We start from the raw sequence: 25,639 nt of genomic DNA on the forward strand, positions 1-25,639 counted from the left end.
AGTCAAGGGGGAGTGGGACCAAAACAAACTTGTTTCATGAGTTAAGATTATTTTCTTTAACCACAAGCTCTTTAGCAGAAACATTTCCTGATGATTTGTGTTATTGTTCACTTGCGTACTGAAAACACGCTTTGCTCTTTCAACATTGGATTGTGTGGTCAATGTGCTAACTCCCGACCAACGGTTTCCAGTTTTGAATGATGATTTCAGACGACCACCGTCTACTGGTGTGGAGAATTATTTCCTCTCCTGCAAGTGCAGAATGTAGGTGCTGGTCGTCTATCGGCTGAAGTCTTTATGGTGTGTTCATGTGCAACTTTTTGGCTGAGACATGGCAACACCAGGGGATAAAGCAGGGGGGCTTTCATCGCTGCTAGTTCTCTGAAGTCAGTTTGGTGTGTCTGGGTCCTATGGTCTCTTCAAATCCAGACTCGACTGATAACAGTAATTTTACCTCGCTGAACATGGGAACTGCTGGTCTACCACTGCCTTGATCAGTCTGTGTTATTGTATAACCTTTGTGTTTTAAAGTGTTAGTTCAGATTCACAGAAAGTCACACAATAACATAAACAAATTAAATGAGGCAGTGGTAGACCAGCAGCTCCTCCATTCTGCGATAAAATTACTTTTTTTTGTAAATGGAGTCATGGCCATGAAGAGAGCATACATTTCACTTGTATTTCAGTACCCATCAGAAAGGGCTGTCTGATTGGGAATTACTGAGTGTACGACTACGTAAATGAGACATGGATTGTATTGCACTAGTCGTATGAGAGTTTAACAGATGTTTTCATATCTTTTTGCTGTTGTCAAACATTGTCTCCCTTTACTTCAATTTGTGAAGAATACTTGTTGTTTTTGCATTCTTCGTTCACCATGGAGGCATGCAAGATAAAGTTTTCTTAATGAATTCAGCATAACACGGGGTGAGTTACTGATATGCAAACAGTCATTCGGGGCATGCAGTGCTCCTTTAAGTCAGTGAAGTGACTCAGTTACACAGTTAATATCAGTTACGCAGAAATATCTATTTATAGTTTGCTAACTTTAGCTAACATTAGCCACTATAAGCTACTTGTCATACCAGTCAAAGTAAGGCTGTAGCAGCAAAACCCCTGGGTGAATTCAATTGTGCAATAAAGGGTAAAGTTGTATTGCTTATAAACCCAACTTTTAATTTCCAAGAGGAAAATTGGGTTAATTCTTTTTTCAAATGGTACAATGTGTCACTTTAGGTAAATCTTGACTTTGAATTCCCTGCAGGCCTTAATCCCTCCTGGTGTGCCCTCATCTGTCAGAACACCAGGTCGGCCTCTGTTCCCCAGCCCAGTGACTCTGACAGCATGTTTGACAGCGCCTTATGCTCACGCTCAGCAGAGAACAGGAAGAGGAAGATGAGTGCATGCAACATTTTTTATCTGTAAGCGTGACTGATGATGCATGGTGTCTTTCTGCAGTCCTTCCTTATTGTGCTGTCCTCTCAGTGAGCTGAGCCAAACTGCTGCTGCCTTGCTGGAGGGTGAAAGGAGGACAGGACTGGGGTCAAGACCAAGATTTGAATTTACAGTACTGCTAACTTATGGTTTGCCCTTCCAGTGTACTCAGCCACAAGGAATATACTCACAGGATTTTGTACTGACCCTCCCCACCAGAGTCAGATGCATTACACGTCGTCAATATTTTTGAAGAAGTCTTTTTTAATTGTGCAAAATCAGGGTTTTGTCATTTTTCTCCCACTCCTGCACAGCTATTTTTGTGGATCCCTTGCTTTTTGTGTAACTACTTGCAGATCCTTTAGTTCAAACTCAGCTGTCCATTGAATGTTTCTCAGAAAACTTGGGTCACTTGCTGGGGTCGCTGATATATGACATGAGAGAAACAGGAGTTGGTCAAGAGAGAGATGGAGAGATGTGGAAAAAAAGCAAAAGGAAATGTTGAAAGCACCAAATACAGTTTTTTAAAACACACAGTGACGGCTTATGACTTTTCTTCAATATCATTTACCATCAGCCAGTGTGCGTATTTATGTATTAATTTATACCTTTTGGCTGACACCTCCAAAGACTGCAGTTGCCACAAATATTCTCATACTTCAGGTTTGCCTGTGTCTAAGATTAAAGAGACTTCCCGCACTTTATTGCCTGTCTAACTGTTTCTGTGCAGCTTCACTTACACCAATGCTTCCTGTGGGCGGGGCATAAGGAGGTCTGGCAGTGCATCTGCAGTTCATTTGAGGTTTTGTTTGACTTGCAGCCTGAGAAGGGCTGCACTGTGGCGACAGCTGCACTAAGACAGGAAAACACTCTGAACTGCAGTGAGAGAGAGAGAGAGAGAGAGAGAGAAAGAGAGAGATACTGAGATGAGGAAGCTGAGAGAAGGTTGATGCTGTAATTGGATTGGAGAGTTTGAATTTTCAAAATCAGTTTTCCTCCTTTTATTGTGTTTATGAGTTTAGGGTTTGAGCAGCAGGTGTCAAAACACTCAGGTCACCCATAAGCATTTGCTTATATTAGACAAGGCGTGCAGCGTTTACTGACTCTTCTCTACTTAAAGGTCATGTTCTAGTGACTTGGTTCACTTGCTGAAGGTGGTTTGATGCAATCACTTTCAGCTGATGGTGCACTTTACTACAGAGATGCTATAGCATTGGAGATTATCAGTTCAATTAATCCTTGAAAAGTTTCTTTTTTATGGTTTCCTCATGATACCAAAAATATGGGGACAGATATGTGTTTACTATGTAACATAATTTTAGTAATATGCTTGAGCATCTGCTTTAATGTGTAGTAAATGTTTTAATGAATGCACTAAGTTCTGCATCACATCTGAACACAGTGCAACAGTGCAGTCTATGACAATACTGACAATTCCAATTGATTTCATACACCTGTCTGTGGAGCTTGATTCTTCCAGTAGCGCAGCATGATAACAGCTTCCCCGATGGAAAAAATGGAAAACATACAATTTCTTCAATTTTTATTACACATTGAAAATCACTTTTGCCTTGAGCATAAAATGTGAGAATGGATGTTAATAGGGCAAATTTGATGTCCACTCAATTTCACCAAAATTCTTGCTCTTGGTTTTGTAATAGCAGGCTACATTGTTAAGTATAGTGGTAATTATTATCTTACATTATTATGTTAATTTCCTTACAAATTATTTTCCATTATAGCCTCTGTTTTAGTGTTGGTAATATTTTATTAAATTAGGCTTATTATGAAGCAACAGGTGTTTCTGCCATTTATAGATACAAGGTTTATTATGAGGTATCCATTTGCCACTTCTACCATTTTGTCGGACGGTAATTTGACACCAGTAAACAAAGTAGTCGTGACTCCCTTACAGCCAATCCCAAGTCATTTAAAATCCACCGCCAACCAATCAGATGACAGAGCTGTTTGAAATGAACGCAGAATAAGCCAATCAGCAGCCTTCGCGCCTTCCTAGTCACTGGTGGGTTTTGCCCAGAGAGGGAGGGAGAAGGAGCGCTACGTCAAACGCTAGCACCGTCAGTTTTTAAAATATATATCTTAATTTATTAATTACTCGTCTCGTCAAGGACTATTTTATCAGTTTCACTCACTGGGACGACTCGCGTATTATCAAGGTAAGTGTATCCGTCCAACCCATATGCTTGTGATGCAAAATAGCAAATCGCTTTTGGTTTCTTTGTTGGGAAATTAGGTCTTAGCCGAAGCTAACTCAAGCTGGCTGTATAACGGCGCTCGGTGAGTAGGCTCCGACTATTTCCTGGAGCCTTGACTTGTTTCCACTTGTGCTCATAAAAGTACTTTAGGAACAGTTAGGTTGTATATAAGCTGACATCCTTTCCCCTTAGTGGCTCATAGTTTTATTAAAATTGTTTGATAGTTCTGGCCAACAGCACTGTGACGTTAACAGTGCCGTTACGGACGCTGACGTTAACCTCCAGATTAACGGTACGCTCCCATTCGATTGCCAGAAATTAGACCGCGCCTGCTCAGCCAAAGACAACCTTTATTAGATTGTAACGCTAACATTAGCCCGGTCAACTTTGTGATTGCTTGCGCATGAAATGTTTTAAGTGTTTTGCTGGGATACGTCACTTAATTCAGCTGTGCCAAACTTATTCACATGTGCTCGCGGGTTGATAGTTTGGCTGATGCGTTTGTTTTCTTCGCCAGCAGTATTTGAATGCATGACGTTTTCCCTCCTTTCTTTCTGCTGCTTGCAGCTGCATTAGGGCTATCTTTAAGCTAACAAAGCTAGCGTTAGGCGCACTTCGTTAAAGAAACAGCTCCCATAGATCAGCATTTAGCTGTGGCATAAAGAATATATCTCACTAATACACTAATAGACAAGCCAAGATCGCATTCGTGTGTCCAGCCGTAAAATATGTTGACTGTATGGACCACCGGGGGAAATAATTCGGGAAAATTAGCGAAATAAATGTGTAAAAGTCCCACAAATCAATCGTAATTTCCGCATGTAGAATCACAAATCATAACGCTATGGAAATTGCGCAGGAGACAATGCCAGATTAAACCCAGATGTCAAGGGTTGGAAGAGCAAATATTTTCTGTTAACTTAATTAATTGATTTTTCAAAGAATAGTTTACATCTGTTGCTTTATGTCATTGTGATAAATAGTTTACATTGATTGTCTTATAAATAATTTCCTCTAACAATACATTCTACTGTGAACTAGCGATCGTAAATCTTGCCACTTGACAGTATATTAATCTGACATTCGATGGCGCATTAATGAAAGGATAGGGAGTAAAGTCAGTGTTGCAGTGTTACATGCGTTATTTCTTTTTCGCATCAAAGGAAATTACTCAGATGCATCCTTCCACAAGAAAATTAAACTTAACTAATACAGCACTGCAGTGCCTTTTTGGTGGGTGTTTACAACTTCATTCATTTCAAAGGGGGCTGCATACCAGGTGGAGCAAAACAGCAGTTTCTCTACACAAAGGGGGGATGTGTGTGACTTCTGTTTAAAACTCCACCTACGGTAGAGCCCATATTCTTTCATCAGCCCAGCCTGAGATCTGATGGGAAACTCTCATCAGTCACGGTTCAGTCCAGACTTCCACATCCCATATGGAACTCGGCAGGCGAGCCAGGAGAGCAGCGCAGGGACTTACTTTGGGTGTGTCATATTGAGATGGTTTTCATTCAGATGTTGTGGATTTTTGTGTTTTACGAGATTAGATCAGTTACCAGTGGATTAGGGCTGGACTGCATATTTTACTCTCCCTGCCTGTTTGTAGTAATCCTGGTGAGCCAACTTCTCAGTGGACTGTTGGAGTTATTATGTTTTTATAAGTTTGACTGTATGACAGAGTGGTTTGGTCATCAACAATCAGCTCTTCTTATCAAGTTCAGCATGAAGGGATTCTTTGATGGGTATATAATTTGTATCATAGTAATTAAGGGGTAAAAGCACAATCTGAACAACTAATCCAGACTTGAAAGCAGTTTCTATATGCTATCTGCCACTTAGTGAAGCAGGGAGCTGTGTTAACCCTTGGAATTTTAATTAGTAAGACTACTGACAGGAGGCTGTCATTAGGGTATGTGGCTAAAATTGTCACCAGGAGAGAGCTGGGGGTAAAGACCTAAATTTGCTTTGCTGAAACCAAAGTTGTTGTAAATGTCTTTAAGTCAGAGTTTTCTTTCCTTCCAGTAGTTTAGTGAACTTGTTAAGATGATACTAATCAAACATTTCTTACATATTACAATGCTTCCTCTGTGTTCTTGTGCTGTCAGTGGCAAAGTGACATGGAGAAGTGATTTAGAGTAACAGAAACATTCAGATGCTTCCATTTGTCTCAGTTAATATAGGGCTTTTTTGAATGAGATGTGTTTAACACAGTATGTCTCAGCATGCCTCAGTTTGCCTTTACATTTGATTATTTTTCAGATGGTGTTGGCTTCTGCAGCATGAAATACAGTTTGTCCACAGAGCTCAATGGGAGTCATAAAACGAACCAGCTGCTATCACCATTTTAGATTTTATGGTTGCCTTCAAACTGGCTGCTAGATTTGGCAACCTTAACAGCTATAATCACCACGGTTAAGTTTCCTGTCGTTTGTACAGTAGCTGGTCTAAAAGTCCTTGCCTGCTGTGACTTGAATGGCACAACTCTGTCAGACAGACAGCTTTGGGTAAACCTAGCAGGGACAGACCTGTCAGCAGTTCTGCAGTAGTGTGTTGGTTTTCTAGACACTGAGCCTCCCTGGTCCCTAATGTTCCATAATGCTGACCTTGCCTGGCCTACCTCATTGTGTCCAGCGGTGCACACTACAGTCGGATTTTGCCACTCTAAAGTGTTAGCTAGTGTAGGTTGTCCAGCCCCTCAAAATGTTTGGATGGTGTTGTAAACTGTAAGCCAAGGATGTAGCCTATGGGTATATATTATTTGATCAGGTGTATAAACATACACCATTTAAACTTGAAGACAGAATAAACAAAGATGGTAGTTGATACTAAATTAATGATTTAAATGGTCTGTATTCATACTCTTAATGTATCCAAAGTAATTCACTTGAAAATCTTTACTTTTTGTAGTAAATTGTGACTTTACTCCTCCATATGGTAAGAAAAAATGATCTGAACAATGCTCAAACATGTACAGTTAAAGAATCTTCATCACAAACATCGAGCAGCCAGCAGTTGGTTTACAAAAATAGAGTTTAACCTGTGTTTTTTCAGTGAAAGGATGACCTCACTTTGCTGCACTGCGCATCTGCCATGTCAGTTTCACACATAAGCAAACAGAGTTAAATCGGAAACACAGATTTGGGTGAGGTTTTTTTTCCTGTGTAGTTCAGGGGTTCCCCCAAGGGGTTTTAGTCTGAACTGTGACTGGAGCTTTTTAATGTTGTTCTAGGGTTAAACAATTTTCCATTAATTATTTTGAAGAGTAAATGCCTGGGGGAGTGGCTATACACAGCCTCTCCTCTCTGGTGATGTTGTAGTAGTGGGGACTTGATTTTTCTCACCTGCTTCAGTTCATGTTTTAGCTCTTACAGCTCAAAGCGAGGTCTTCTGTGCTTGCTGTAATCCTTGGCTGTGTGTGTTTTTGAATAACATCTGCTAAGTACAATCACATGATAAATTGCATAATTGCTGTTTTGTGCATTGGTTTGCCTGCTGCTCTATCTGTTGTTTGTAAGACTATTCTACTCTGTGACTATTTTTAGCAGTAGCTTTTTACACAACACAATGCATACAGAGACATAGATACACAAATGGATAGAAAAAATAGGTTAAAAAAAATTAAGATTAAATGCGGCAAGAGAACAGTTTATACCGCCTGTTTGTATTTCATATTATATGACTCTTTGGAATGATATTGCATCATAATACTGTATTATTGTCCAGCCGCAGTGACACTGTATGTAAATGTAGTGGATGGAGAGAAAGTATATCAAGTATGTAACTGTCGAAGCAATTTGAGTGACAATGAGCCCCTTGAGATTTTGAGATGCCACTTCAGTTTTGATTCAAACAGACTGTTTAAGTTTGAGCTCATGCTGTGCTTCAGTGGACTGTATGGAAACAGACGTGGCTGGGTGCACTGACAATGCATGGCATTGTATCAATTTATCCTTTACTGTACTCACCAACGGCAAAATAAGTTTGACTGCATTAACAGTTTTCTAATTAAACAAGTAAATATTACATTAACATGCAATGCCAAATGTATGTGGCTTCTTGACTTCTATTTTTTACTTTAAAAAATCTAAAACCCAGCCACTGTTTAGATGTAAGGCTTTAAAAATATATTCATACTCTAGTACAATTATCTTTTTATCTCCATTCTTTTAGTGTTTCCCTTTCTACTTGCTCTTTTCTCTCACAACTCCTCACTACTCTGATGTCTTTGCCCCCCTATTTTTACTATCCTCCCTCTTTCACTCTCCTGTTTCATTCTTCTCTCATTATACTGATTTCTGCCCTCACTCCATCTCTTGTCTTTCATTTATTCTCAGGTCAGTGAGGATGCCTTCTGTGAAGTATCAGAGAGGGGAATTGGTGATGGGCCGCTGGCCTGGCAGCAGCCTATATTATGAAGTCAAGGTGCTGGGCTTTGATACCAAATCCCAGCTTTATACGGTCATCTACAAGGATGGCACTCAGCTGGAGCTCAAGGAGCAAGATATCAAGGTAACCTCCGAGTCACAAAGAGACTGACAAACTGAGCTTCACTCTGTCTTTTTCCACAGTTTCATGTAACATCTGTTGGTGTAGTATCTTGGTGTAACCACCTTTTTTTTCAGTGAAATTGTAATCTTTTTATCCAGGTTGTCAGCGATAAAAGTAGTACAGGCTTGTACCATAGGGACTAAAGATAAGATCAGATAAGCCTTTATTGATCTCCAGAGGGGAAACTGGGGTGTTGCAGCAAAACTTCTAAGTACAGATAGAGAAAAGTAAAAATAAATAGAATATATACAATAAAAATAAGAACAGAATAAAAAGTAGAAATTAGATGCACAATTACAATGCCAGCAGTACACATACAGTTGTACTTCAAATGTTAGTGCCAAAACTGTCTCGGGCAAAATGAAATAGTACATTGGTAAGTAGCAGCAGTGTATGGTGTGTACATATAAAGTAACCTGATACCATAAACTAGAACAGTTTATGTGTAACAGAATTATATATATAGTATAATATAGTGTGAGTTATAAAATGGAATATAAGGTAAAATGTATTGATTTAGTGTAACAATTTACAGTGTAGTACAGTAATATGACACAGGCTTTAAAATATAATAAAACATAGTATGAACATGGTATTATATATCATGAATAATAAAAGTACTAATAGTAATTATGACTGTGGAGTATTTGACAATCAAATCCAAGTGAGACAATGAAAAGGGAGAGTGCGCCAGACATTCTGGGAAATGGGTGTGTGTGTGTGTTTTTGATTTTGGCTGGCAGGCCAGAGTGAATGGGACAGTCAGTGGTCTCAACTGCTGCAGTACAGTCTGATGGCAGTGGATATGAAGGAGTGCCTCAAGACTTGCACCTTGGTGGGATGATCCCATGGCTGAATGAGCTGCCCATCTGCCACAGTTTGTTGTAGATAAGGTGAGAGAGGTCATCCAGGATGTCCTTCATCCTCCTCTCCGCCACTGACTCCAGGATGGAATTAAAGCTTAAATGGTCAGCTCACTCTATGACTTAACATCTACAGTGTTAACGATAGTTAAGCCAAAGTATACTGCTGTTACTGGCCTTCATGATAAATGTTGCTCTACCTCGTAAACTCTCTCCTCAAGCAGTTAAAGGTAGTTCTCATTTTAGTCTTGAACAATATTAGGTTTCTTTTTAAGAATGACAAATTGTTGTTTTCCTGTCATCAAGGCCATATGGCTGGAAAAAAGCCAATGTGTTGGAACACTGCCCAGCGCTGAAGCACATATTGTTTTCATTACATTTATTTTATTGTATTATTATTTTGAAATGTCTAAACTATTTAATAATTTGGAGGAATGCCACTGTACGGCACACACCTTTCAGACAACCACTTATTGATCCTGCTGTGTAAAGTTTGAGCATTATGTAGATGTAATATATCAAGTACAGGATGTGGTTGACTTTAAAAAAATATCACTCTGATTCACCTATAAAAACAAAGTACAGTTGTTAACCATTATTAACCATTCTTAATCTCCTCTTTTGTTGTAATTGCTGTCTCCCCTCAGAGTACTGCGGGCTTCCAGGCCCGTTCTCGCTCCCGCTCTCGCTCCCGATCACCAGGCCGTCGCCGCAGCCGGTCGCGCTCCCCAGCAAGGACCACTCGTCGCTCATCCTCCCGCACGGCAGCGGCTGTTGCTACTGCAGCTATAACAGAGAGTGCACCTTCGTCCCGCAAGGATACGAAGCTGAAGGATTCGCTAGAAGTCGTGCTCACTCCCCTGGTAAGTGCCATGGCTGCCTTCTCAGTCTCTTGTCACAACACTGGTGATGTTGGAGGAGCTTATGTACAGAAAGAGATGGATCGGAGGATATTGTCTGAAAGAGTGTTATTAGGCAGCTCAGATAAAGCACTAAATACATAAATAGAGATGCTGTTCACCTCTGATACCTACATGACTGTGTTGTAAGCAGGTGAAGGGTCAAACCAAATCAAAATGATGTAATCAGTTAAAGAAATAGTAGCCCATGAACAGTGCAGAGTTCTATGGGGTTTAGGCTTATGAGGTCAGTGTTTCCCACAGGACAGGAATCTATTCGTGGTAAGAAGTGAACATCCAACGTCAGAGTTAATTACTAACGAGCAGAACCACACGGCTGGGCTCCACGGGCTGCAAACCTACGTCACGTCAGCGTAGCGTCGCGGCGTATTCATTTGGGCTCCACTGACTGCGCACGGAAGCGACACGTAGAGACGCCAGCGGGGTTGTTTACTGTTTGCCGAGCCGAGAGACTGCATGTAGGCTGCATGGAATGTTAAAGCATTTTCCACCTAAATTATTACATATATTTGAGTTATCTACATGTTTACTGTACTGTTTGTCATCTACTCGCTTTCAAATGTCCGCCACAGACATTTACACAATGTCACGGATAAACATGGGTAAATGCATGGAAAAAATCATCACATATCACCTCTGATAATGGTTTATTCATTTAAAAACACATTGTGCTCGTTTAGCACACTATTTTATATAGTTTTTATCTGCTGGAGGGTCGCGTAGGGGAGCATAGCGCGACAAAAATAGGAGAGCCGCGTAAAATAGAGAATTGTCGCGCGACAGACGGGGGTTGTTGTGCCGCTCCCGTTGCCAGTGGAGCCACTGTAATTGATTAACAGGGGGGCAAGCTGCTACGGGACTCGCGCTGCAGTTAACACTACTAACAGCGTGAGTTAATGTCTCTGCACATGTTGAGCTTCCACCTATGTTAATACAGACACAGGCTAATATAACATGATGAGTTAGAGTTGTTTGGACCACTTTTGGACTTGTTTGCCCACATATTTGTACCGAGAGGTCTTTGGATCCATTCTGCTACTACGTCTGCTTCTTCTTCTTCTTCTGGTGGACCAGCTGCGTTAAGTGCGTCTTTACGATGCATACCACCACCTATTGCACCGGAATTGTAACGACAAGCTACATTCACAGACACTGAGTCCCATTATAATGTGTTTATGAGTGAGGTTGAACAGGTAGCGCCAAAAGCAGAAAAATCTATATGTGGCGGAGATAATTTATTCGTGGCGTACCGCCACAGATAAATGAATGTATGGGAAACACTGGAGGTAAATTTTCATTTGGTTGTGGTTGTTTTCTCAGTGAAGTTCTTTAAATTTGCTCACCACATGTAGATACAGTTTGTGTAATAGTGGTGAAATCAATCTGGGTGCCTTACCACATAACAATGCTCTGTAAGGCTTCCCTATCCTTTAACTTGCTCTACCAGGGGCTTTTAAGTAATCACATTATAAATTACAGTCTGGGTTTGTTGTGGTTTAGAGCTATGTAAGATCATGTACGCTGTACATGAAATGCATAAATACCCTTGATAAGCAGTCAGTGCAAAATGGCACAGACAGAATCAGTGCTACCCTAAGTACAGTAGTACACCTGAACATGACAAAAGCAAAGACCATCCTCGTGGCTTATTTTAGTAATTGAATATAAAGTGTATAAAGGAAGTGTCACTGTAGATGAGATGGCACCGTTACAAGTCTTGGTCAAGTACTGATGACTAAATTAAAGCTGCCCCCGAGACAATTTAGTGTTTTGTGAAATTGGGGTATATTAATAACATTCATTTGACTCATTTAAGTTGTGTGTTGATTTTAAAAAAAGGAACACTTAAAGAAATCCGGTATATCATTAAATGTCCTAAATCATCAGTACCTTGTCATTGTGGGGAGATGTGTCAGTTTCTGTCTCTTTGTCATTCTGGATTTTGACCATAACACCGTCACGTTCCCTCTGCCTATTCCTCACGTTGCTTTTTTTTTTTGCCCTTTTTGTCTCTCTTCATCTCCATCAATCTCCCTCCATTGTTTGATGGGCAGCAACAGACAAAGGCAGCTGAGAACAATAGCAACAATAAGCTTGAAAAGAAAGAGGAGAAACAAAAAGAGGAGAATAACACTGCTAACAAAGTAAATGAGGTGAGTTTTGTTCTGTAATTAAAAATTGTTGCCCTGTATGAATAAAGTTCCATATTTGTTTAAACGAAAGGTTCAGAAATAAATTGCTGGTGCACAGTTGCATTGCCCAGCTACTCTCAGTACATACGTGAACATCATTGCAGATAAATACAGACCACGGTCATGAAATATCCTCAAGAAAAAGTGTGCAGAAACTGAAATGTAAAGTGTGTGAAAATCATGTACACACACACACTGTCTCTGGACTGTTGCTTCAGAGAGCATCAGTACCACTTTTTTTTTACTCACAAGCTTTTTTTTTTTCACTGTTGAGTCTCTGAGTTGAAATGAGTTTTGCCAAATAGACGCTATTACAAAGAAACAACAACTGATGTTCCAGGCGCTACTCGCTGTCCAATAATGAATGGGCTTTGAGGTAAGTTAGAGCTAAAGGAATGTCATGATGCATGCACGTTGGGGGGCCGTGTGTGTATGTGTGTGTTTTTCAGCCGAGGGAGGCTCCCCTCACAAGATCAAGCTTCATTTAGCCTGTCACATGGCGTACCAACATGTGCCACTTCTTTACTTTGTCTGCCTTTAAAAATGTACTGACAGCTTCACGGAGTCATGCAGACCAAGCATGGAGTGGTAATCGTGTATGATTTTTTTAAAGAAAAAAAACAACAATATTGCATGTTATTTCAGTCCAGTTTTGTCCCCTTTCCTGTTGTTTTGTTTTTGTCTAAATCAGATCCCTGAGTAGGATTGCAAACCTGAGACTGGCTAGTCTCTAAAGTCATTTTTAATCTGTATGGTTATGTGACCTAATCTTTAATCCTGGATAGTTTTACCCTGTGAGAAGCTTTCTAAGGAAAACAAGGAGCTCAGACATAGCATTGTAAAGTATGTTTTTTTTAAACAGAGAAAGTAAAGCCTTACTTCATGAACAGATTGACCGTAAACAAAAAAACTTAGTTAACGAGAAGCAGAGGGTTTCAGAGCTGTAAATTAATAAGGGTGGAATCTTTGGGAAATTCACTACAAGATTAGATTTGTGGTGTTTGGGTCATATTTTAGATTTTTAAAATTGAATCTTATTCACTAGAAAAGCCTTTAACATGTTTGGGTTAGTGTTTTCAATTTGTCTATAAAGAAATATTTTGTCTGTAAAACCTAGAGTTTTTTAGAACCTTACAGACTTTGCCATTGTTTCAGTTCTACAATAATTTGGAAGACCAGTTAGACAAACTATTTCTTATGTTTCATATTGTTGTACAATAAACACAGTGAACCCTCTGAATTAGTGCTCTATGCGGTGCAGTAACCCTGAAAATAGCCTGAACTGCATTGCATTGAAACTGCATTCAAATGCTTAACTCCATTAAAGGTCTGTATAGTAAGATTAAAGAAAAGTCTCTGCCGTAGTATAGCAGTGCTTTCAACTACAATGTGTACTAGCAGCACTGGGAGCGGCCTTTTCTGTCCATCGATCTAACATGTAGTAAAGACAAACCATACATTATTAACATACATGGATTTTTTTATTTTACCCCAAATCTTGTCCTCACTAAAAAAAAGAAACAAAACATAACATTAAAATTGAAACACAAAGCCTACACTGTACATGGTTTTGTCTCTAGAAACTTTCCTTGTTGAAGGTCTGACAATTGAAACCTCACCAATTAAGTGAGTGAATGTGATGACAGTGTGCAGGATCATTTGTTTTCTTTCTATGTCAAAAAGTTTTGATCTTCCGCTCCTGTCACTAAGACTTATGGTGTGCAAGAACTTTGTTGAAATTCCAAGCCCATGTCTTTTTACTTTTTAATGTGATTTGTTAATTTGTTTTGTATGTTTTAATAAGCCAAAATCTTTCTTCAAAAGCCCAAAGCTACGGTAGACGCAGAGTCTGTGATGAACCTAGGCCGTTACAATCTGCGCCGCAGGAAGGATGATGGAGATGCCAAACCAGTTGAGACCAAAGAAAAGCAGCTGGAGGAGAAAGATGCCAAGCCTCCTGCAGTTTCTGCTGCCTCCCTCTCCACCTCGCTTGACTTTGGTGGGAAGATAGGTAGATTTCACTGTGTAAATCTTTTTGATAAATGTAGAATTTATTACAGGAAAGTCATTGGATTGCAGAGGTGTGTGCATTTTGTGTCACCCAGTATACTGGATATTAATGTAGTTGGTTGTTGGTAGTCACTAGGAAAAACTAGTTGGCTTACAGCCTATCTGGATCTGAGCAGTGTAAGTGAAGATAGGATGTAGTATAAACCTGCCATTTTATCACAGTATGTGTTATTTTATGCAGTATGTGTTGTTTTGTGCTCATAAACTATGCACAGATTTTCAGAGATGGCTTGGCTATATGTGCCATACATGAATGTCCAAACCTCACAGGATGGTCATCTATGTGACTCCCTTGTATGATTGGAGCATGACAGTTGTTAGTGTGAAACCAGTCACTTCTGTGTGAGTGTGTGTCTGCATGGAGGCAGTGTTCGTTGAAGTAAACTGCAACTGATTACAAACTGTCTTTCCGTTTTTTTTAGGAGCATACTTCTGGCTGCTCTTCTTGCCAGCCTGGGTTCTCTTTGTGATACTTCAAGTCAACCGGGAGGACCCCAGCCTGGTTAACTTCCCTCCTCCTCTTCCCCCTCTTGAAGACTTCTTGGATGCCCAGGCTCTTGGCTTTGTCGTCCTCTGGATTTTATTCCAGGCCCTGCTCTACATTATGCCTGTTGGGAAGGTGAGAGAGAAGAACTGAGAACTGTGCTGTCTGTTTCCCTTCTCCTCAGTCATCATCATTACTTCACTGAACCAGTACAGTGTAGGTAAGGTGGCAGCTGACATGTGGACCAGCGCAGTCAATTAGTTTTGGCAGGAGGCAGATATTGGAATAATGGTCAGAGGTAACAGTTAATGAGATGCTCCACAGTAAAAAAGAGGTTCTTGTTCTTCCCATCCTGGGCCATCTTTGCCTCTAAGCAGAGGTTACTCACCTGAATGATAAACCTTAGAAACATTACTTTTTTGTGTTCAATATTTCAGTCCAAGTAGTCCTAACTACTAATGTAATGAAAGGAGATTTATTATCTTTCATGATGACGTTTCTCCGTCGGCCTACAAGGAAGTTAGCATAGCCCTGGTTCCCACATCAAAAAGCCCATGGGATTTTGCATGTCTGCATTCATCAATATTTTAGTAGCTCCGATCTTTTTGTAGCTACTAACAAAATCTACTCCTGCTCCTGACCACTCGTAGTGCTTGTGTAAATTTAGTAAAGCACATAAATATTGCTTTTCACTATTGGAAATTACAATTTTAATTCGTATTGCGCTTTGTTATGAACCCAATACACAGATGCCTTTGAAATACGTAATATAAACATGACAAAATATTAAAAATATAACACATTTAGTTAAATTAGTTGGCAATTAGCAGGTCTAAGATCCAGATTAGGTTCATGATTGTGAATTATCTCTGTAAATCGACTCAATAGATTACACCTTCTTTCTACATGTTGAATGATGATAATAAAAATATCCGTAAGGACAGCCGGATCACAGCCTCTTCGGCCTTCAGCCGTTCCACTTCATTCAAAACCCCACAAATGAATCTTCTGTTTGTTTGGTGACCGCTGTATTTTTTTGTGTGTGCTTATAGGCCATACGGTGAACGCGGTTATCGTTTCATCTCGTTCCGACATCTGGGGACTACACGATCTTTACTTCATAAAAAAGATCGATACGTGTTCAGCTAATCAGTGGGAGTTCGTAGCTCATAACCCCGCAAGAGTCCTGTGATCGTGGTCATAATTGGCACTTGTTCCGTCTGAGCATAATGATCTGTTCCACTTGAGTGTTATTCGCTGGGTCGGTGCTGAAGTGGCGCACATGACTCGTGCTACGGACGGGCGGACAGACAGACAGACAGCCACGCATCTTAAACAGGTAATACATCTGGCTACATCTTTCCCACATCAAATATCCGTGATCACCTACATCCGCGTGCGTAAAAGCGCACACAATTCCGTGTCCTCTCGCCGCGGATGCTGTGATTTGATGACCCGGTACTCATTGTAGCCCACTCTTAGATGTCGGAGCAGAAATCAGTTTCTGTGAGACTTTTTCTGATTCACCTTACGGCCTGTTATGCGTTTCTTTGCCTCCAGTTTCATATCAAACCATTTACGCTTCACCTCTGACATGGTTCTTTGTACCACGGAGACAACATTAACAGCATCTGTTACCTCCCTCCAGGCCTTCGCTTTGTCTGTCCCTGTCACACCACTACTATCTGAAGAAAATAAAATGTTTTTTCTTAAGTCCACTTCACCCAAAATTATTTCGATCTCCGCTTTGGAAAAACTCTTTTTTTCTTTCTCTCTCTTTCTTGCTTTGCGCCATGACTGACAGGTCGACTGGATGCACCTACACCTCCTTATATGGCGGTCATTGGCTATTCATGGGCGGGGATTTATGCTGATTGCTGATTACCGGGAGCGCGCTGTCACTTTACGATGGATTGGCATTCATGATCATACATACGTGTTTACGATCAAATCTGAGTGTCACACGGCGTTCCTGAATCCGGAGTAGGTTTTTAGTAGAGTAGGCTTTTACGTGCAAATCTACACACAGATTTACTCACTTTTCATGAATGAGACCCTTTGACTTTAAGACAAGGGGACCAAGAGTGGCAAAATGCTAATTAATATCTAGGTTGTAGGAGTCATTCCAGGGGCACTGTATGGCTGGGGGGCCCTCAAAAATCATGGGATTACAAGTTTGGTTTTGTTTGCTTTTTTTTTTTTTTTTTTTTTTTAAGAAGAATAAACCAGTTGAAAGACTGACAATTGTTTAACAAGACAAAGGAAGATCTCTGAGGCCCCTCTTACCCCTTAAAGGCGCAAAATGGTTTAGTCTACCTCTGCACCAGGATTCATCTTTAAAGGCACTGTATGTAAGAATGTAGCCAAAACGGTTACTGCACTCAAATTCAAAATACTGCCGCGAGTTGTGTCCGCCCCGCCTCCCCTACAGATTCGAGGTTGCAGGACAGCAGCACGCTGGAGACTGATTTGTTTGTCCACGGGTGGCTGTCGTGGCAGGGCCTCGTCCTTGATCTTCAGTTTTCCAGCGGACTGTTCGAGCAAGTCCGGCTTCTCTGCTGCTAACGCTGCTGCCGGGATACAGCTGAGGAGGAGCCGGCTGCTAATGCTATGTACCGGGACACTGCTAATGCTGCTGTCGGGATACAGCTGAAGAGCTGGCTGCTAATGCTATGTACCGGGACACTGCTAACGCTGCTGTCGGGATACAGCTGAAGAGGAGCTGGCTGCTAATGCTGTGTACTGGGACACTGCTAATGTTGCTTTCTGTTCTGCTGTAGCTCAGTCGTAACTGTAACTGATGCTGAGACTCTACTGACTGTGTGACTGGTAGACGGCGGTGGGTGGCGCAACAGGCCAAAACACAAATTCAAAACATAAACATGATTTGCAGACTGTAAAAATGTTTTTTAAATGTGAATATTCTGTCTGTACTATTGTTGTCAGTGAGATCAGTATGTTATATGAACATTATTCCTTAGTCTCTGTGACATATTAGGAGGATTTTACGACTATTTGCTTTAGATTTCTTCGATATAGATCCTTTAAAGGCACAGCCTAGTGAGTGACTTCTTATGCCTCAAGTGCACCAATGTACACTGTCATTTTTTCCCCCTAAGAAAGGGAAATTGGGGTCCCAGAAAAGAAAAAAAAAGGAAAGGAAAAGAAAGCAAACTTAGTAGATAATTAAAAAGATATGGATCCAGAGAGGAACGCTGGGGGACCCACAGAGACTGCATATGCATAAGGCTCAGAGTTTTGTGCTACGTCCCTCCAGAGAAGCAAATTTGTAAACCAACTGTGGTTAAAACTATCACTAGCAAGTACGTCTGTAGGCTTTAGCATGCTTGTGTTTTAATTGTGAGTTAGTTACTAAAATGTGCTCTTGGTCAGCTGTTAATCCCAGTTGTTTGTGTTTCTCTCTGTAGCTGAGTGAAGGCATGCCGCTGAGGTCCGGGGAGAGGCTGAAGTACAGAACCAATGGTAAGGCTCTGTCTCCAACTCAACTAAATTATAACAGCACACAAGCCTCAATTTAATGAATTTATGTTTTTACTACCACTCACAAACTCTGACGACTAATCTTGACGTGCTGGCTCATCGATTACTTTAAAGGTTCTGTGTGCGACATTCAGAGGATCAATATAGCGAAAAATACTTCTATGTAAAGATATGGTGGAGTTATGTCATCCTGACCACAGAATGAAGTCACACTACCTCTCTGTGTGTATTGTAATCTGAGCTTCTCTTTGGGTTTTTGTGGTAGTGGCGCTGGCCGCACGTGCATGTTAGTGCATGTGAGAGTGTCCCGCTGTCTAGCTCACTGACACTTTGAACTGTGCTCATACGGTGGTTACCACTAACATCAGGATGACGTTGTTGCAGAAGCGCAGAGCCCACCATAGCACTCTGTCAGCAATGTTGCCGTTGTTAGCGCTGCTTACTGAGTTAGCACCGTTAGCTGCTAGTTGCAGGCTCAGCCACTTCCATGTTGACAATCATGTGCAGACAATCCCGCCCAGACACTGACTCAAAGATATGCTCTGAATGGTGCAACCAGCTCCTTTATATTATCACTATAGGCTTAGAGTATTGATTATGGATCATTAAGGGACAATGCATTTGCTGTCATTTTTTACATGTTAGATTTTTTTTTTTTTTTTTTTTGTGCATTTCATCGTTCCTCTGTCCATCTGTATTTACCCGTCTGTACCCTTCCAGGTTTCTTTGCCATTGTGGTGAGTTCTTTAGCGGTAGCAGCAGCGGTGTACCAGGGTGTTGACCTCACCTACATCCATAGCCGCTTCCTGCAGCTGGCTACGGCCACCTTCCTCATCTCCGTCCTGCTCAGCATCTACCTCTATGTCCGCTCTCGATATGCTGCCCCAGAGCAGCTGGCACTGGGGGGAAACTCTGGTAAGAGTTACCTACTCACCGTTTACATACATTGTGTTCTGCCTCTTTGATTCATTTATTTTCTACAGTTATCTGATTTCTTTTCTCTCTTTCTGTTTCACCAGGCAATGTGGTTTATGACTTTTTCAAAGGACATGAGCTCAATCCCCGCATCAAAGACTTTGATCTGAAATTCTTCTGCGAGATGCGCCCTGGTCTGATTGGCTGGGTGAGTCGTCACGGGACACCAAATATTCTTCTAAAAAATACAATTTGTGAGCACTTAAAGTGAGATTGCTTCAAGTTGGTGTGCAGTGCACTTCATGAGTTAGCTGCAGAGTTAGGACTTCTCACTTTCATGCTGAAGAAGAGAGTCTTCGCCCTGTGAGGCTCTGAGATATTATTTTCTGCCTCCTGTGTAGAAGTGGTGAATTTACAGCCTACAGCAACGTAATACAACACAGCCTCTGGCTTTTGATGATTCATACTGTCAGCAAAAAATGTTGTTGCACATTTCTGATCTACCGTTAGTGTAGTAAGTTATTTTACTGTATTACGTGAATGTCATTGTCACACTGAACGTCCTGCTGAACAGGCACAAAGCAGAACAGACCTTTTTGTATTTCACAGCCAGTTGTATTGACTTGAAGTCAGTGTGTCTTGATTTTTAAAAAATGTGCTGTACTGTATACAACAGCTAATTGCAGAGTTTATGAAAGTGCCACCTTATCTGTTGCAGTGTGGCCTGTCATTTTCTACACACACTGCACTCTGTGGTGGCTGTATGTGGAGTATATTTTTCACTTCAGACAGCTTGTGGCTACGAGGCTAATGCAGTCTTTGAGCTTGGATTTAAAGCACTTAGAGCAGCAGCTTGTGAACATGGGTCACTGTGATTGAAGATTTTTAGATGCCCAGTACAGTGACGGCTTTATACTGTTGGAAGGTTTTCAACAATGTAAAGAATTTGTCAAGGCTTCAATCCTGAAACATATGTGGGCTTTAGATGTTATTACGATGCAGCATCAGGCCTGTGCTCATTGGTTTCTTTAGGACCTTGAATGAGATTTGGCATGTACCTTCACAAATAAGCTAGACAGCATTATGGATTATTAATAATCAGTCATAATGACTTTGGATTTTCTTTGTGTGTCCTTATACAGTGTCTGATCAACTTTGCGATGGCGATGGCTGAGATGAAGAAGCAGAATCTGGATGCTCCATCTTACTCCATGATCCTTGTGAACCTCTTCCAGCTGCTCTATGTGGTGGACGGTCTCTGGAATGAGGTAAGCTCAGCAGAACACAAGCCAAAAATGTGCTGTAACATGGAGATTTTCCCAGAAATGTTATTCAGAGTGATTTTGATAAAACACATTGACAAGTAAAATAAATTATAACATATATGATCAAGTAAATAACTTTGAGACCTATCTATCTTTGCTTGCATAACAAAAGAAATGAGAGCTGAATGTGTCTTTTTGTCTCCTCAGGAGGCCATTCTGACCACCATGGACTTGATGCACGATGGTTTTGGCTTCATGTTGGCATTTGGTGATCTGGTGTGGGTTCCCTTCACTTACACCCTGCAGGCCTATTACCTGGTCAGGCACCCCAACCCCCTGAGCCTCCCTGCCCTCGCTGCCATCGTCATACTCAAGCGTAAGTAGAGGCAGAACATCAAACTGAAGTTGTTGACCATCTTGGTTGAGGATTTGGATTGTTTGATTACATAAATAGTTCTTACTTTATTGTCATATATGGCAGCTCGATAAGATAAAAAGACTTGTTGTTTAGTTCCAAAGAGATGACGTTAATATTACAGTCCACATTTTATTTTCACAGTTTGAAACACTGAGGGTGGATGTTTACGTTTTCTCTCGGTGTCTCTGTCTTTCAGTCGTTGGCTTCTACATCTTCAGAAAATCCAACTCTGAGAAGAACAACTTCAGAAGAAACCCCTCAGACCCCAAACTGTCTTGTAAGTTCTTCTGCAGGCTCAAAGCTGGTTGTCATGTTTATGTGATGAGATGACTTTGTCCCCCTACACATGTCTTTATTGCCCTTTTTACATGGGGCTCTATGGGGATTGGCTTGCTTTTGGACCCAGCCTCAATTGGCTTTGGTGGAACGGCAGTATTTGGCACTTCCGCACTGGCATCACTTTTCAGCACCAGAGCGTGCCGCTTGTATTGCACAAGCATCAAAGTCAACAAATGTGCGCTGCCAACCACAATGTCCAACCCTATGCAATGATGTCTTTCTCATATATCAAAATGCATGTTAGTTTAGTCACTGTCACTATTGAAACACTAGCCAGTTGCGCAGTCTTGGTGACTTTTTGCGGGTAGGTCAGTCCTCCTGGCTGCGCCCTTGATTCTGGCTCTGGTAGTTCAAACAAGTATGGCTGCAAGTTGCTATTAGATGGGGCATTTATAGTAGTGTTACAATAAAAAGAGGCTGCAGCTGTCCCATGAGTGGGCATGGCTCCAGCACATTCAGCATTTCAGAGCAGAGAATACTCCCTATGTCTTCATGATTTTGAAACATAATTTTATATACTGGGCAACTTTTATTAATCATTCAAATTTGGCTGGGTGTTTAATATCACATTTTGCTGTGGTGTGACAAACTCATTGCACAGATTTATTTAGCTTTACCCAGACTTTAACCTAATTCACTCTAATAACCATATTACTACATAACACCTACCTCTGCATGGAACTACATATACATGCAGATAAACCTGTATCCATATGTGCAACACTTAAATAAGAAAGTTTATTTGTCAAAACAATAGTCTTCAGTTTTGTCAAAAACATACCTTAAAAAACTAAATGTAATTGTCTGATACAGGTAGACACGCTGAAATAAAAGATTGCACCTTTTTCCCTTCTTTTTTGTTTTGGTCCATTTGTTTTTCTATGGTAACCTCTGTCCGTCTGATTTTCTATCCTCTCCAGATCTGAAGACTATCCCCACAGCCACAGGGAAGAGTCTGTTGGTTTCTGGCTGGTGGGGTGTGGTGCGCCACCCTAACTACCTGGGAGACCTTCTGATGGCTCTGGCCTGGTCTCTACCCTGTGGTGAGTTTCACATTCACATAACAAGTAATTAAACACCAAGATTACTAATTTCATGAGTCAAGGTGCAGGATGACACTTGCAGGTAAATGAACAGTGTGCCAGAGGACTGGCAAAGAGCAACAATCTATGATCATATGCTGTCAGTGGGGCTGCAAGAGGCAGATAAAAATCATGTCCATCACATCAGCTCCTCTGTAAAGACAGTTCTCTCCATATAATGAGGTCCTGACTGTTTAATAACGATGGTCAGAGTCCAGGCATCTATAGGGAAAAATGTCTACAAGGCACAGAGCTGCAACTGTAAATATAAAGCAGTGCCTTTAATCCACATTCGGTTATTGTGTAGTCACATTTCTATGTGGAATCACAACAGTCTTCACAATTACCACATTTGCAGTCAAATGGTAACATATAAGAACATACAAATCAAATCTAAGTAAATGTAAATGTGGTCTAGGAATGCATGGTGTCAGTACTTACTGTCCTGTAGTTATGTGGTTATTACGGTTGCATTAAGACAGCGACTCCAAATGGTGTGGAGGAAAAGCTTTGCTGCACTGACCTCTTGTGGCTGAAATGTGCAAGTCCCACACCGACCATCACAATGGAATATCATGTCATGATTTATTACAAGGAAATATGTAAGCACTCAACTGTTGACAGGACAGGGTGCACATTAACACAGAAGTTAAAGTGGGTATTTTGCAGAAGCCTGATTCTGATGATGTCAAACTGTTTTGTGTAGTTGGATGTATCCACCGGTCAAAACAACACATAAAGTAAACCATACATGCGAAAAGAACAGGGGTTTGTGGGACAAAACTTCCAGAGAATATGACCTTTAATAACAACGCAACAATGCTATGAACAGATTACAGCAAATTGTATGTTTTTGTTTTTAATCAATATATTCAGTCAGATAAAAATGTTCTTTTACCATCCACACCTGTAGGCTTCAGCCACCTCCTGCCGTGGTACTATATGATCTACTTCATCATCCTGCTCGTGCACCGAGACTCCCGCGACATGAGTGAGTGCAGGAGGAAGTACGGCTCAGCATGGGATGAGTACTGCCGAACTGTTCGGTACCGGATCATTCCCCGCGTCTACTGAGGAACCTGCCGCTGGACACTCCCGAGCTGAGGCCTTTTGCAACACAATTATTATGACTGTGAAGTCTCACCAAAAAAAAAAAAAAAAAAGAACCTAATCCAAAAAACAAATATGAATTGACTGGTTGGACTTTTTTAAACCAAGATAATTAAAATCTTGTCTCTGGACTGAAGGAGCTACAGTACTTTTAAAAAATTTTTTTTTTTTTTTTTTTTTTTTTTTTTTTGATGGAAGAAAAAAATGACACTTATTGGTATTGTGTACTATTTGAAGAATTGCCTTTTTAATAGAAAATACTCAAAATATAGACTTTAAAAGTGTGCAAAGTCTGGGGGGAAAAAACAAAAATGCCTCTGCTAGGAATGTCTTGTTGGGATGTATATTTTTGTACATACACATTTGTTTTTATACTTAAAGAATATCTTACTATTTGCAAAAATTTTGGTAAGTTTTACTCTTTGCTCCCAAATTCAAAGTGTTACAATATCAGCTTGGCTATTCTGAAAAATTTTGTAAGTACGCCTTCCTATTATAATTATACTGCTTGTGTATATTGTGAAGGATGGGATTAAAAATGCTACTTTTTTTATAACCTGCACAGTGGAACGAGGACTCATGTTCTTTCTCAGGACCCAGAAATTTGTCAGAAAGTTGAATTAGGTAAGTTTTGTCGGAATAATTTTGTTGTGTATAATTTTATATAGATATGTAGTTTAGACTTGAGAGTGTAAAATGATTTTGGAGGTTTCAAGAAAAATGCACTAATGTTTTAAGGCATATATTTTTTTTCTTATATTTTAAATCCCAAAGTGTATTTGATTTGGCTTTGCTACCTCAGGTTCACTCACTCTGCAGTTCTTCCTCTGTGTGTAATTATGAGTGTGATGTCACTGCTTAAGGAAGTAAAATGAGTTAGACTGTTTTTCATTTCAATAATGATGTTACCATGTTTAATGAACAAGTGGCACCCATCCGCATCAAACTTGTCATGCCTAAACGTAACCCTTCCAAACTGCTTTTATTTCCTGCATTTATAGGGCGCTGATACCATCTGTATTTTGTCCTGCTAGATTCTTGAGCATATTCTCTATTATGAACTGGATGTTAGTTTCCCACCACTGCCACATGAATTTGGTTGAAACCTATTTAAGCTTTAGCCTGGTCAAATGACAATGGCAGTTTTAATGAAGTTTATACTGTGACAACATGAAGAGCTGTTGGCTGTGTTAGCATTTACAAACTGCATTTGCAAACCCAAAAATGTGTTTTTATGCCTGTGCAGCTGTAGATGAGTACATCAGTAGCAATAATTAACTAGATTAGGTAGCATTTTTTATGCTGTGCTGACTGAATAATATGTAAATATTGTTTTGTTTTGTTTTGTTTTAAAATTCTGTTATTTTCAGTAAAAATGTGAGTAGTGATCATAGTGATGTTTCTCATTAGCTATTTAATATTGCTTTTTATTTGTTTGGTTTTTTTAAATTAACTACATAATTTTGACCACTGTAGTTATGTTTACACTTAGAACTGCCATGTTTCTGGAAGATACTTCAAATTGTATTTAAACAAATGTCAGATGGTCTGTAACATTTTTTGACCTGATCAGAAAGAAATTATATTTGATACCAGGGATGCCACCCACCTATATGCCCAGGACAAATTATGGCGATATTTTTTTCTTCTCTTATTATGGTGGCAAACTTGTCTCTTGGTTGGCAGTCTGAGTGGAAAGCAATAAGTTGGATGTACTTGGACATATGACAACAATGAATGAGAAGTAACCAGGTCCAGCAGGTTGTCAGTGAGGATGAATCACATCTGTGACAGTGGCTGGAAAAAGCTTATCTGTACAAACTTTGCAGCATAAAATAAAGGTTTACAGTATTTTCTTTTGTTGCTTTTTGCAATTTGTTCAACTGTAGACTTGTTGACCAGCTAAGTGGTGAACTCCAGGATGAGTGTCCAGAATAACACATTGTGTCCATGTGCTCTCAGTGTGGATTTATGAATAAATGATGGGCTAATATACTGTGATTTAAAGTAGCCATATATTGGTCCGGTGGGGAAGGGAAGATGCAATGAAGTGATGTGGGTCATGACAAACAGGACCCTGCTTACGAATCACTTGTCCTTTGTTAAGAACCCATTTCCAGATATAAATTTTAGACTTGAGTATTATTCAGCAAAGTATCATAACTGCTCCTGTTACCTTTTGTTGAGGTTTCCCTCAGTTCCCACTCTGCTATCTTATCTTGCTATGGATTGACATAACAGTTTGTTAGCTTTAGCTCTGTGCTCACCAAAGCTTCACC

General features: G+C 40.4%; 1 protein-coding gene across 3 annotated transcripts; it reads left to right on the top strand.

Annotated features, from left to right (window-relative positions):
* The first annotated feature begins 3,467 nt into the window (after window positions 1-3,467).
* Window positions 3,468-25,216, top strand: lbr (lamin B receptor). 3 transcript variants are annotated; one of them, XM_049590249.1, is made up of 14 exons: window positions 3,468-3,611; window positions 7,988-8,162; window positions 9,712-9,927; window positions 12,039-12,137; window positions 14,001-14,187; window positions 14,669-14,865; window positions 18,159-18,213; window positions 18,952-19,146; window positions 19,251-19,354; window positions 20,289-20,414; window positions 20,619-20,787; window positions 21,026-21,106; window positions 22,089-22,211; window positions 23,164-25,216. In XM_049590249.1, the coding sequence occupies exons 2-14, from the start codon at window positions 7,998-8,000 to the stop codon at window positions 23,322-23,324; spliced, it is 1,878 nt and encodes a 625-aa protein (XP_049446206.1). In that variant the 5' UTR covers window positions 3,468-3,611; window positions 7,988-7,997; the 3' UTR covers window positions 23,325-25,216. The 3 variants fall into 3 exon arrangements, with proteins under 3 accessions (XP_049446206.1, XP_049446204.1, XP_049446203.1); XM_049590247.1 differs by lacking the exon at window positions 3,468-3,611 and adding an exon at window positions 5,009-5,138 and having other exon boundaries at window positions 14,001-14,175; XM_049590246.1 differs by lacking the exon at window positions 3,468-3,611 and adding an exon at window positions 5,011-5,138.
* The last annotated feature ends 423 nt before the right edge of the window (window positions 25,217-25,639 follow it).

The sequence above is a fragment of the Epinephelus fuscoguttatus genome, linkage group LG11, assembly GCF_011397635.1.
Source record: "Epinephelus fuscoguttatus linkage group LG11, E.fuscoguttatus.final_Chr_v1".
In the NCBI taxonomy this organism is placed as follows: Eukaryota; Metazoa; Chordata; class Actinopteri; order Perciformes; family Serranidae; genus Epinephelus; species Epinephelus fuscoguttatus.